The 12,552-nt window shown below is 41.9% G+C and overlaps 1 protein-coding gene across 8 annotated transcripts in view; it reads right to left on the reverse strand.

The window, feature by feature from the left end:
* neb (nebulin) overlaps positions 1 to 12,552 on the reverse strand; it is a 60,638-nt gene that overhangs the window by 19,949 nt on the left and 28,137 nt on the right. For all 8 annotated transcript variants that reach the window (XM_062534364.1, XM_062534367.1, XM_062534365.1 and 5 more), the window contains exons 66-105: positions 12,131 to 12,442; positions 11,831 to 12,034; positions 11,606 to 11,710; positions 11,111 to 11,218; positions 10,673 to 10,984; positions 10,329 to 10,532; positions 9,816 to 9,920; positions 9,593 to 9,700; positions 9,135 to 9,446; positions 8,909 to 9,013; positions 8,692 to 8,790; positions 8,412 to 8,513; positions 8,182 to 8,289; positions 7,690 to 8,001; positions 6,907 to 7,011; positions 6,549 to 6,653; positions 6,316 to 6,420; positions 5,913 to 6,020; positions 5,622 to 5,732; positions 5,191 to 5,388; positions 4,979 to 5,083; positions 4,748 to 4,852; positions 4,512 to 4,616; positions 4,297 to 4,404; positions 4,069 to 4,182; positions 3,748 to 3,945; positions 3,495 to 3,599; positions 3,237 to 3,341; positions 2,935 to 3,042; positions 2,708 to 2,815; positions 2,504 to 2,611; positions 2,225 to 2,329; positions 1,933 to 2,037; positions 1,691 to 1,789; positions 1,463 to 1,567; positions 1,146 to 1,355; positions 917 to 1,021; positions 714 to 818; positions 411 to 515; positions 185 to 289 (exon numbers count right to left, since the gene is read on the reverse strand). In XM_062534364.1, coding sequence (XP_062390348.1) covers positions 185 to 289; positions 411 to 515; positions 714 to 818; positions 917 to 1,021; positions 1,146 to 1,355; positions 1,463 to 1,567; positions 1,691 to 1,789; positions 1,933 to 2,037; positions 2,225 to 2,329; positions 2,504 to 2,611; positions 2,708 to 2,815; positions 2,935 to 3,042; positions 3,237 to 3,341; positions 3,495 to 3,599; positions 3,748 to 3,945; positions 4,069 to 4,182; positions 4,297 to 4,404; positions 4,512 to 4,616; positions 4,748 to 4,852; positions 4,979 to 5,083; positions 5,191 to 5,388; positions 5,622 to 5,732; positions 5,913 to 6,020; positions 6,316 to 6,420; positions 6,549 to 6,653; positions 6,907 to 7,011; positions 7,690 to 8,001; positions 8,182 to 8,289; positions 8,412 to 8,513; positions 8,692 to 8,790; positions 8,909 to 9,013; positions 9,135 to 9,446; positions 9,593 to 9,700; positions 9,816 to 9,920; positions 10,329 to 10,532; positions 10,673 to 10,984; positions 11,111 to 11,218; positions 11,606 to 11,710; positions 11,831 to 12,034; positions 12,131 to 12,442 — 5,541 coding nt within the window. The remainder of the gene's footprint in view (positions 1 to 184; positions 290 to 410; positions 516 to 713; positions 819 to 916; positions 1,022 to 1,145; positions 1,356 to 1,462; positions 1,568 to 1,690; positions 1,790 to 1,932; positions 2,038 to 2,224; positions 2,330 to 2,503; positions 2,612 to 2,707; positions 2,816 to 2,934; positions 3,043 to 3,236; positions 3,342 to 3,494; positions 3,600 to 3,747; positions 3,946 to 4,068; positions 4,183 to 4,296; positions 4,405 to 4,511; positions 4,617 to 4,747; positions 4,853 to 4,978; positions 5,084 to 5,190; positions 5,389 to 5,621; positions 5,733 to 5,912; positions 6,021 to 6,315; positions 6,421 to 6,548; positions 6,654 to 6,906; positions 7,012 to 7,689; positions 8,002 to 8,181; positions 8,290 to 8,411; positions 8,514 to 8,691; positions 8,791 to 8,908; positions 9,014 to 9,134; positions 9,447 to 9,592; positions 9,701 to 9,815; positions 9,921 to 10,328; positions 10,533 to 10,672; positions 10,985 to 11,110; positions 11,219 to 11,605; positions 11,711 to 11,830; positions 12,035 to 12,130; positions 12,443 to 12,552) is intronic.

The raw sequence follows: 12,552 nt of genomic DNA on the forward strand, positions 1-12,552 counted from the left end.
TGTTAGTTAGGAGGGAAAATGGGGAGTATTAATGTTTGTTGTTTTGACTAAAACCTGATTAAACAATCCTAATCTGAAAATGAATGGGCGAAACAGTAGTGTTGCTGTGGTACTGTATTCTCAAAATATTTCATTTTAGTTGTGTTATAAACAAGCTCTGATAGGGCACCTATTGAAATTTTACCTCGCTGTAGAGAGTCTTGTTCTTTTCTGCTTGGACCATCTCAGGTCTGTCCCACACGTAGCAACCAATACCCCTGATCCATTCCAGGTCCTCCTTGTACTTGAGCTAAAGGTCAAGAGAGAGCACACATGGTGATGTACACTACAGTACACCGTTCACAATAGCAAAAGATCCAAATGAAAAGATGAGTGACCATGGTATATGTGGGCGAGGCTGTGATACTCACATCACTGATGCAGTCGGTGACGACCCTGCTGTGGAACAACTCAGGACGGTCTGGGATGGACTTCCAGGTTCCCAGAGTACTGATGTACTTCTCTCTGTACTTGACCTGTTTCACGTAGGGAAAAACAAGTGACTCCATGTGGTGATCACAGCCATTATATCTTTTTGTAATAATATTATTAATATATTACTATAATATTATTATTATTATTATTATTATTATTGATAATAATAATAATATTATTATTACTGGAACTGAATCTCCCCTTCGTCAGATCCCCAGGCAGCTGTACTGTACACTCACCTCACTGATGTCATCTCTGACTCTCTTGGCACAGAGAATGTCGAGGGCATCCTTGGTTGGGTGGTAGTGTCCCTTGGACAGCTCGAAGGTCTCCTTGTAGCGCAGCTGTGTTGGTCAAGCATAATAGTGTGAGGCTTAGTTACAGCACATGACGCGGAATGATGATGACACCAGGCTGGGAGGCTGGGCGGGGCTTTACTTACATCACTGGACTGCAGGTAGGCTTTCTTGGCACGAACCAGCATGGGGGTGTCATGGATAGCAGTGTACCTGTGCTTCATCTTCTCATACTGATCCTTGTACTTGTTCTAGAATAGAAGTAAAAAAAAAAAATGTTAAAGTAAATGACCATGAACACAAACAAGTGGTTTACAATCTAGAAGTGGTATGAAGCTTAAGGCAGTAGCTGATGAGAATGAAAAGCAGTCCTACCTCACTCGATACCACTTTCATCTGTCTGGCATGGACAATGGCGGGAGTGTTTATCTCAGGGGTGAAGAAATTTCTCTCCTTGCTGGCCACTTCGGTGTACAGGTACTTGTTGGTCAGTTGCTGGGCCCATTTGGCTCTCTGGAACTCCACGCTGTCCAGAGTGTTGGTGCACTTTTTCATCTCCTCGTTCCCGTGCGCTCTGTAGACCAACTAGGAGAGAAGATTCCAAAGATAAAAAAAAAATGTGTTCAACTGAAAACTGAGGGGTAAAATCTGTGAGTCTGTGTGCATGTGATTCATGTATATGTCTAACTTACACCGCTCATGTGGGTCTTCAGCTCGGCCACCCGCTGGTACTCAGGAGTGTCCAACACCACAGAGAAGTTGGGATAGTTCTTCTTGGCTTCAACGTCATAGTTGTTCTAGAGAGAGGCAGGAGAAAAAAAAAGACATGAGAGAGAAGCAAAACTGAATACTGAAAATCAGAGGTTTGGTTGAAAATAAATTGAATGAGAGAGGTAGAGAAGGGTGCAGAAAGAACTTACCCTGAACTTGGTGTACTCGCAAATGCGGACCATCTCAGGAGAGTCTGCCATGAAGCAACCGATACCCCGCATCCAGAGCAGATCCTCTTTGTACCTGAGCTGTGGATACACACACACACACACACACACACACACACACAGACATTGATCCACACTGTTAAACAGTACTCTTACCATATGCAATGACATCAATGACACCAGAACATTTTACTCTCCATATATATTTGTGTCAGAACACTTACTTCACTGTTGATCTCATTGACATGGAAGCAGTGCATGATCTGGGGGGTGATGGGCATGGGGATGTGCTGCCCTCTAACGGCCATGAACTTCTCCTTGTAGCACAGCTGCAGGAGAGAAAAATAGCAAACTCATTCCACACACGTCAGAGCAGAAACTAAGAGATGTTCATGGGTAAAAACAATTAAAGAGAAAAGATTTTTTTATGTGTTCATCGAACCCTGGGTCGGTATGTTTTTGTTTTGCCCAGTTTTGTTCTTTGGAAGAATGGAGATAGAGATGACAGTCAGGTACCTCGCTGATGTTTTCCTGGTTGGACTTGACTTGCAGGGTCTCTGGTGTGTCGTAGATGGGGTGGATTTTGTCCTTTGTCTTCTCATATTTCTCACGGTACAGGCGCTGTGAGGGAACGTAAAGACGATGAAAATGAGTTACAAAAACTATCCAGGCTTCCATCTGTGTGCACTCATGGTTATTATTAGAAGCATGTATATAAAGGAGTATTAACATGATAGTACCTCCCATTTCAGATGAAACTATCTAACTTAAGCACTTCAAAACAACCAATCTTACATCATTGGTGATCTTGTTGGCGTTTCTGATGGTTACAAAGTGGACACCCTCAGGATCCAGGGAGTAGGCCGTGGCCTTGGTTTTGTCATGATCCAATTTGTATTTCACCTGTAGAGATCAGATCCAAGAACACAAAAACACATTCAAAAACGGTTGTTTCCCCCCTGTTGTACAATTGGAGAGAACGAATGTGGTCTCACTCACATCACTGCAGTTGATAGAAGTGGTCTTGGCCTGTCTGATGGCAGGGGTGTCGTAGGGAAGCTGATAGCCCTTCGCCATGCCACTCTTGCTTTCTTCTTTGTAGAGGTTCTGAGGTGGAACAGAAAGGAAAGAACAACAAAAAGAATGCTCACACACAATACTTGTAGCATTGACCAGAATATTCATTCAGAATACATCTATGCATTTATATGCATTAATTTTCTTACATCGCTCTGGATGTACTGATTGAGGCGAGCTCTCTCTGTATCAACTGTAACTGCGGGAGAGGTGAAATGTCCTTTGACATTGGTGTCGTAGTCGTGATGGTAGTTGAGCTGAGGGAGAAGAGAGAGGAAATCAGAGTGTGAGAGACAATATCTGTGAAAAACCTAACAACAAAGAAATAACAATTCAATGATGATCAACTGTTTGAGGTCAGTTACTGGTGATTATGTTACCTACCAGGTTGTCCTTTGGAATTGCAGTGTGGTTTTATGTGTAAGTGAACTGTTTCAAGAGTAAAACTTACATCACTGAGGTTCTGAGCACTCAGCTTGCATGTTTCATACACAGGAGTATCCAACACTACAGAGTACTCCTTGAAACTCTCAACTCCCTTGGCTTTGTATGCATTCTGAAAGAGGGGGAGGAAGGGTGGAAATTCACACCATGAGCAGATTCACATCACATGGTATTAGCACAGAAAGACGTTGTAGTATGTGAAGAAGAATGGTATGGAAAAGCTAAGAAAAACATGAGATAAGGTGGAGATGGTCAGAAGACTCACGTCACTCTGCAGCTGCATGGCGTTCTTGCTGCGCACAATCTCAGGGGTATCCCAGGCATAGCACCCAATTCCCCTCAGCCAGTTCAGGTCATCCTTATAGAAGATCTGTGGGGCAACAAGGGAACGTTTTTATCCAAAGCTAGTCACAATGATCACACAGAGGTTATAGTATGTTCTATATTACGGTAGTACATGATTTGTACAGACTGGCACACACACATAGTTCACATACTATGAAAAAGATCTCACTTACATCACTGAACTGCTCAGCAACTTTGCGGGAGTGCTGGAAGACTTGCATGTCTGGCAGGCAAATCCACTGGTGCAGATACTTGCGGTAGTCAATCTCACTGACAGCCTTCTGGGTCCTTCGTGATTCTACAATGTCAACCATGTCAGGAGGCACGGTCACCTTGGCCTTTGTCTTCTCATATTTTTCTTTGTACAATCGCTGGTTTATAAAGAGACATACAAGTCAAAAGGTTAAGTTCATACAAAAGGAAAAGGACATTGATATCAAACACATCAAATGTTGTGGCATGAGAAATATCTGTGGGCAAATAAATGTACTCACGTCAAGGACAAGTTTTCCAGCATTGAGGCACCTAAGTGTGGCAGGATCATCCTCAATGGATTTGGGCAAGCTGTAGAGGGACTTGAACTTCTCGTAATCCTCACGGTATTTCGCCTGTCATGATACAATTGAACATTTCCATATGATCAGAGAGTTCATCAAGAGAGAGAGGTATTTCTTGAACATATTTTTATCTCTGTATTTATATTGTAGTAGTATTTGACTCACAGGGCTGAGGATAACCTTCTGCCGTTTAGCATGGACCAATGCATGAGAGTCGTCTGGGATGTGGTAGCTCTTCGCCTTGATCTTGTCCCATGCGGCAGTATATGTTTTCTGTTAAGTATTACCAACATATGTTAGACAACACAACAGTTCAATGATTATAGAAAATAACTTGAAGATGAACAGTATGGATGTGACTTAAGGTTTGATGAGCGTACCGTGCTGAAGAGATGCTTGAGGTTATGACAGCGGGCATAGTCGAATGTGTCGAGAGTGGTGGTGTACAAGTGCTTCTCCTTGTGGTAGGCCTCTCTGTAGTTCAACTGAGGATGAATGGAGAACACTCAGATTAGAGAACACTCTAATCTGACACTCTAGAGAACACAGTCATCATTATTCAACACTGGAACGGTGTTAGAGCTGAAATATGCGTATCAGAGCAGAGGCATGTTACCTCACTGGCCCAGGTATGTCCCAGGATAGCAGTGACGTAAACAGGGGTGTCTGTCACGATAGAGTAGTTGTTGAAGTCCTTCTTGGCCTCAGCTTTGTATTGGATCTGTCAAAAATAAAATAAAATGCAGTGCTTGTATTAATTTATGTTTGATGTGCTTGATTGTTTTAAAACTTTTCAGAAAGCAGAACCATTCAGTAGCAACGTGTGTCCAATCTGTCTGGCTCTTACATCACTCTGAAGCTGGTAGGCCTTCTTGGCGCGAAGAATTTCTGGGGTGTCCCAGGCATAGCAGCCGATGCCCCTTGTCCAGTTCAGATCGTCCTTGTAGAAGACCTGAAAGAGAAAGATAACAATGCCCCATACAATGTAGAAAAGATCACATGGGCAGAAAAGAGCATAAAGATTACAACAGTGACATTCGATAGTTAGGGATGACCTACGTCACTCAAAATCTCATTGGCACGGCGAGCGCGGATAACATCATCCTGGTCAGGGTGGCATGTCCATTGGTGCAGGTGGGTACGGTACTTCTCTTCACTGAGGATGTCCTGACATCTCCTGGCCACGACATGGCTAATCATGTCCACAGGAATGTGAAGCTTAGTCTTGATCTCATTGTAGTCCTTATGGTAGTCCCTCTGCACCGAAATAGAACAATATGTATTATATACATTATTGTTATCATTAATAATAATAATAATAATAATAGAATAGAATAAATAAATAAATAAAGTAATATACAGTATCAGTGTCAGCAGGCCCCTCTGCTGTAATACTGAGAAGCATGCTGTATATGAGGCTCTGAATGTTAGAAGTATGACGAGTGTCGTGTGTTTGATGTCAACATGTATGTTCACTGAAAGTGTCGTACCAGGTTCTTCATCTTCTCGATTTCACCATAGCGCATCACGTCAGGGAAGTCGAGGGCGTTAGCAGCCTTGTAATGGCCCTTCTCCTTCTCATGGAGTTCATGGTACTTGGCCTGTTTGGTTTGGATTCACAGAAAAGACACTGCATGTTAGAGAATATATTTACTACTGTTATGCGATTATATTTTTGACTAAAGACAGAAAACTTATAATATACCTCCTTGACTAGAACTGAAGTTATTTGAGTTTGAGTGGAAAGTTGATTGACGAAAGGAAACAGAAGAGATACTCACGTCACTGACGCTGTCCCTGGCTTTCTTGGCAATCAGCAGAGGGAGGTACTCATGGTTCAGTTGGTAGCCAGTGGCTTTGCTTTCATCCCAGTTCAGCTTGTACAGTTTCTGCACAGAAATCACATAATTCATAAACCTCTTTAAAAAGGGACTTTGGGCTTCTTGCCGTGTTTAGTGAAATAAATACAGTAATTTCCCGCATATAAGCCGCATTGTGTATAAGCCGCAGGACAGTGTTTTATGCAAGTTAAAAGAAACAAAACCATATTAACACCATATTAACTGCCCCCCTGTAATAACCTCAAATTTTGCAAAATCAATGTATAAGCCGCGGCTAATAGTCGGGAAATTACGGGTAGTTCAAATGAAGTATACGGTAAGAAAGAAGTTAACGCTGCGTTACCTCACTGACGTTCTTGGCAGACTCTCTGGCCTGGGCCATCTGGGGTGTGTCATCCGAGCCAATGTAATGCCCCTTCTCAGCATTGAAGGACTCTTTGTACTTCAGCTGCATTAAAAAAAAAAAAAAAACAATATAGTTTAGCCTGGGCTGAGCTGAACAGTTCAAGGTTCAAATTCTCTAAAAGTGGACAGAGAAAGGAAAGCCACTTGTACTGTATGTGGATGGATACTCACGTCACTGAGTTGGAAGGCATTGACTTTAGCCTGGATAATCTCAGGGCGATCGACAATGAGAGTGAACTTGCTAAAGCCCTCGGTAGCATCCTTTTTGTAAAGTCTCTGTAACAAAGAAAATAGGACAATAGTAATAAGGACTAATAATGTGAGTGACAAATAGGGATAAATACAGTACTCCATTTATAGCTTAAAAATATTTAATACTCTTTATTGCAAGTATATGTTCCATTAAATATGCAGTGATATATTAAGTGATGCAACTCTTGTTAACCTTTCTGTGATGTTGCCTTTTTAGTTATTAGGGTTATATAGAAATGTTATGTACTTATCTTTAGTAGTTTCATAGACCACCCACCTCATTCAAGATCTGCTGGGCTTTTCTGACTTTGACATGCTCAACAGATTCTGCAGGAACCCATCCACATCCACGGATCCATTCCAGATCAGCTTTATAGATGATCTGGTGGAGAAACAGATAAACATCAACGCTTTTGTGGGAGGATGACAGAAACCAAATGAATCCGCAAACAGAAAAAAAAAAATAATTTCAATATTGACGAATACAATTAAATCTCAAGTGATTTTGTTCTAATAGGGTTCTAAAGTACTGTAGCCTAGAAGCCCACAAAATTAGTGGCTGGGAAATTCGGACTGGACTTGTTTAATTGAGAAGCACCTACACGTATGCCCAAACCAGAGCAGTTCAAACCGACCGCACCAATCAAATTCTCTGGGCAGGCTTTATACAATGATGGACAGATGAGCAATGGTGCCTATTACGTCACCTTAGCGCAATTCAGTTTATTTTGTTTACAACAAAAAGCTTGTCACCAGATAAACTAGACATTTTGCAATTGTGTCTGTTGTACAAGGTACAGTATTGACAGCGCAATAGCCTAACGATCAGAAAACAGATGATTGGATGGTTGATTTGGACGATTTGGCTGTTCTCCCTACAGGATTTACAGTATGCTATTTCGTTGCTCTCACTGGTTAGCTCTAACCAATTGAGTGCAGGGGCATTTTCTCCCATGTACAGGTTGAAACATGCCCCACAATTGCATCTCAATGGAGCAGTGTCAGATTCACATTCTGGTTACGTCAGGCTAGTAATAAATTACTGTGGACAAAAACTCACATCGCTGTTGATGTCGTATACTTTGCGGGCCTGCATAACATCACTGGCGTCAGGCAGGCAGGTCCAGTTGTGCAGACGGGTTCTGTAGTGATCGTCGTTGACCTGGATCTGACACTTCTTTGCCAGCTCAAAGGCTAACATATCCACAGGTAGATGGAACTTAGTCTTGGACTTGTTGAAGTCCTTCTTGTACAGAGCATCACTGGCAATCTTAGCAGAGTTCAAAGCCAACATCAGCAGTGGATCATCCCGGATGCTGAGAGCTCCGATGTGATGCCCAACCTGCTTACGGTAGCCTTCAAGGTACTTGTGCTGTAGCAAAAAAAATGCATCGCAGTCCGTTTTTGTTGAGAAGAGCACATATTTAATAGCGTATGAAATTTGAGTCGTTGAAGTGCTGCATACTATTGCACTGAGATCAACTGAGTTAGTGCATACAAATTCTTGATAGACACTCGGTTTAAACACTGCTTAATGGCATAGCCTACTTACGTCACTTTGTATCTTAGATGTCTTTATACATTGCTGGATGCCAACGGCATCTCCAGGCATGAAGTATCCAGTAGCTTTGCTCTTGTTCCATTCAGCGGTATACAGTTTCTGTGGGGAGAATAAGAGGAGCATAATGAAAGGCTCTAAGTCTGTGGAGATGGGACTGTGTAAATGCATTGTACTTTGCTCAGAGGGAAGAAGAAGGATTGTGAGAATGGAAGCTCTTTTACCGGGTGGAGATTCTTTTTGGTCTCTCTGCATGTTGCCAGTGTCGGAGTGTCTGTCAGTGAGTATGATGTCTTGTCCTTGTGCCATTGCTCACGATATTTAGCCTGGAATTAAAGAAGCAGGTGAGCCAGCACAACAATTCAGAGACTAACAGGAAGAGAATGTTTCGCCCCACAAAATACAATCATAAGATTTGAAATTTGTAAACGATATATGCAGTATGTAAACATTTGCATTATCTCGCAGCTCACAGCAAGCCGATATTAGAGGCTTCGCACTGACCTCATTCAAGACATCAGCGGCATTCTTGGCGCATGCCAAGTCAACTCTGTCATGTGGAGTTGTGAATTGCTGTGCATCCAGTTTCAGACGATAACCTCTCTGCAAGAATGAGAAAGTGAGATTAAAAACGGTTTATCTTCTGCCATTTCATGCCAACCACAATGTCTCCTACTGTACATGTTTGTTTACATTTTTCCAAGGAACTGTTGTTACTTACATCAGCCAGGATTTGCTGGGCATGTTTCACTCTCTTGACTTCCACTGATTCATGGGGACTCCATCCACAGCCCCTAAGCCACTCCAAGTCAGCCCTGTAGACCGCCTGTCAATCACCCAGAGATGACCATTTCAGTGAGGATCAAAACATATATATCAGTGGCCGCAAGTGACCTTATTTCTATGTGGGAATGATGGAAGATGACATTTTTATATAAATAACTCACATCACTCCGAAGATCGTAGACCTTCCTGGCTTGGACAACGTCACTGGAGTCGGGCAGACAGGTCCAGTTGTGCAGCTGAGTTCTGTAGTTGAAATCATTGACCTGCTTCTGACACTTCCTGGCCAACTCGAGACTTAGCATGTCTACAGGGAGATGGAACTTGGTTTTGGACTTGTTGAAGTCCTTCTTGTAGAGATTGTCACTTGCAATCCTACCACCATGCATTGCCAGCAGACTCAGTGGATCATCCTGGACACTGAGAGCTCCAATGTGGTGTCCCACCTGTTTACGGTACTCAGTCTTGTACTTGAACTGTAAAGGAAAAGAGAGAGAGAGAGAGAGGTTGGGGGTGGAGTTGGGGGATAGGGAGATGAAGAGCGCTCATGTCATCTGAAAAATGGTTGTAATTCACATTTTGAATCCACACATGCATATCTGTAATGAAAACGAATGCTCACATCACTGGCAATGTCTCTGGAGGCTCTAGCTTTAAGGACAGAGATGGCATCTTCCTTAATATGGTATCCCTTGGCTTTCTCTTTGTTCCAAATGTTGGTGTATGTTTTCTGAAAAGCAAAAAGGTAAGCGATTGATACAAAGAAGAATGAATAAGACTGAATAAGAATGAAGAATGACTTTAGAGCACATACTGTAGATATCCAACAATATGAACAAACTTACATGGCTGGTGTTAATACAGTTTGCCTTAGCGAGGAGGATTTCTGGTGTGTCAGGTTTGATGTGAAGTTTTGTTTTGTCTGTCTCCCATGCCTCTTTGTATTTCCACTGTTGACAGAAAAAGTAGAAATAAGTTCAGTTACAAAAAAGTCAACATGAGAATCTGTCATCAGTAACCGTCTGTTCTCTCTCGGATTCCATAAACATCCATAGCGCAGATTTACACATACAGTACATGCAAGTCTAGTTAACACACTAAACATGTAGGCAAACATCATCAGCTTTATGGATACATGGGGTTCTTTGTCATATTTGGCAAATAAGTGCCTCTCAATTTTGACAACATCTGGCTGTTTTGAAATTAGATTATTTATTATTTGTTGAAATGTAAAATTACTGTTTATCAATCATTGGAAATGGTAGAAACGTTTGAAAGGATCTTTTTGGTATTAAATTCTGTAAGGGAAATACAGGATGAGAAAGCACAAGACAAGGGAACAAGATAAAAGTCCTTACATTACTAAGGTTTTCTGCGTTTTGCTTGGACAGAACGATTTCTGGCAGGTCAGGAGCACTTGTGAACTTGACAGTGCTGGGATGCTGACGGTACAGTCTGTCATTGAGAATTTCCTGAGCATGTTTGGCTTTCAAAACATCTGGAGAACCCTGTGGTATCCAACCACACCCACGGATCCACTCCATATCAGCCTTGTAGACAGCCTGGAAAAGGGAGATTTACAGATTAATCTGACTGACCCACTACTTTCACAGTTGTAACATTGGGTTATGAGAGCAAATATAGGTGTGAGTAGAAGAAAACACCACCAACACCAAGCACAAAATTGTAAATGTAACCTTACATCACTCCGAAGATCGTAGACCTTCCTGGCTTGGACAACGTCACTGGAGTCGGGCAGACAGGTCCAGTTGTGCAATTGAGTTCTGTAGTTGAAATCATTGACCTGCTTCTGACACTTCCTGGCCAACTCGAGACTAAGCATGTCTACAGGGAGATGGAACTTGGTTTTGGACTTGTTGAAGTCCTTCTTGTAGAGATTGTCACTTGCAATCTTAACGCCATTCATTGCCAGCATAATCAGTGGATCATCCTGCACACTAAGAGCTCCAATGTGGTGTCCTTGTTGCTTGCGATAACCTGCTTTATATTTGTACTGAGAGATAGATGAAGGAAAACAATTAGGATTTAAAAAAACAGCAATATCTCATTACATGCTGCCTAGATCAACACGCGCTATCCATAAATCAATTTAAGTATATGCAGAGGATAAAAATCTCACATCGCTGATGATTTCTCTTCCCTTCTTGGCTGCTTTGATGGCGATGGCATCAGGCTTCAGGTCGTATCCCTTCTTGAAAATATCTTCAACTGCTTGTCTGTATAATTTCTTTGGAAGAAAATCAGAAGTAATGCATTACAAGACAAATTACCATTTCAAAACCAAATGGTAGGAACACTAATATTGTCTGAAGAGTGAAACTATCACTACTACAATTAATACTGATGGCAGTATGATATAGAACAATCCTATGGAAATGAGAAAATAATCAGCAAGACATAGTTCATAATAAATCATTAGACAGTTCAAATAAAATAGACAACTCACTTTGTCTTGATAGTGAGCTGTGTTGGAAAGTGAGTAAAGATAACATTCTGCTTTCTTGTAATCTACCATGAAATCAATTAGTAAATGTATTCTCACCTGAAACTTACTAAAGCTGTTTACATACTGTATGTGTCAGTAATGGCGGTGAATTTAGATCTAGACACTTACCCTGCTGTTGGTGATGTTATTCTGCTGGGCCAAGAGGATCTCAGGCGTGTCGGGCATGATGTGGATCTTTGTTTTGTCTGTATTCCATGCTTCAGTATACGCTTTCTGTAACAATGACCAAAAAAAGGTTAGTGGGATTTTCAACATCAGAATATTGAATTCCTCAAATTTGCCATTTAGCTTGAAATGTACTTCTCAACACATGAAGGATGTACAGTGGAATACCTTGTCCATAGTTTGAGCATTGGCCTGGGCCAGAGCAAATGGCATATCGTCAGTTTTGCAGGTGAATGGAAACTGGCTTGGGTGCTGTCGGTACGCCCTCTCACTCAGGACGGCACCAGCTTTCTTGGCTTTCTCCACGTCCAACGAGCCAATAGGAACCCATCCGCAACCTCTCAGCCATTGCAAATCTGCCCTATACACAGCCTTTAAAGAAAGAGATACAGGTATGATATTGACACTTTATAAGCATTTCAACCTTGTGCCTCTTTCCCCCTAAACATCAGCCATTGTAAAACTTACATCACTCTGTAGGTCATAGACTCTCCTAGCCTGGACAACATCAGTGGAGTCGGGCAGGCAGGTCCAGTTGTGCAGTTGAGTTCTGTAGTTGAAATCATTGACCTGCTTCTGACATTTCTTGGCTAGCTCAACGGTCAACATATCCACAGGAAGATGGAACTTTGTCTTGGACTTGTTGAAGTCCTTCTTGTAAAGAGCATCACTAGCAATCTTAGCACCATGAATGGCCAGCATGAGCAGTGGATCATCCTGGACACTGAGGGCGCCAATGTGGTGGCCAACTTGCTTGCGGTAGCCAGTCTTGTATTTGTACTAAAGAAAAGGCAAAGACATTATCTTCATGATGATAAAACATACTTTGAACTACAAAGTAAAGGAGTAGAACATGTAGATTGTTGGTGTTCTCAGTTGGGGGTATGAAT

Source organism: Sardina pilchardus, chromosome 4 (assembly GCF_963854185.1).
Source record: "Sardina pilchardus chromosome 4, fSarPil1.1, whole genome shotgun sequence".
In the NCBI taxonomy this organism is placed as follows: domain Eukaryota; kingdom Metazoa; phylum Chordata; class Actinopteri; order Clupeiformes; family Clupeidae; genus Sardina; species Sardina pilchardus.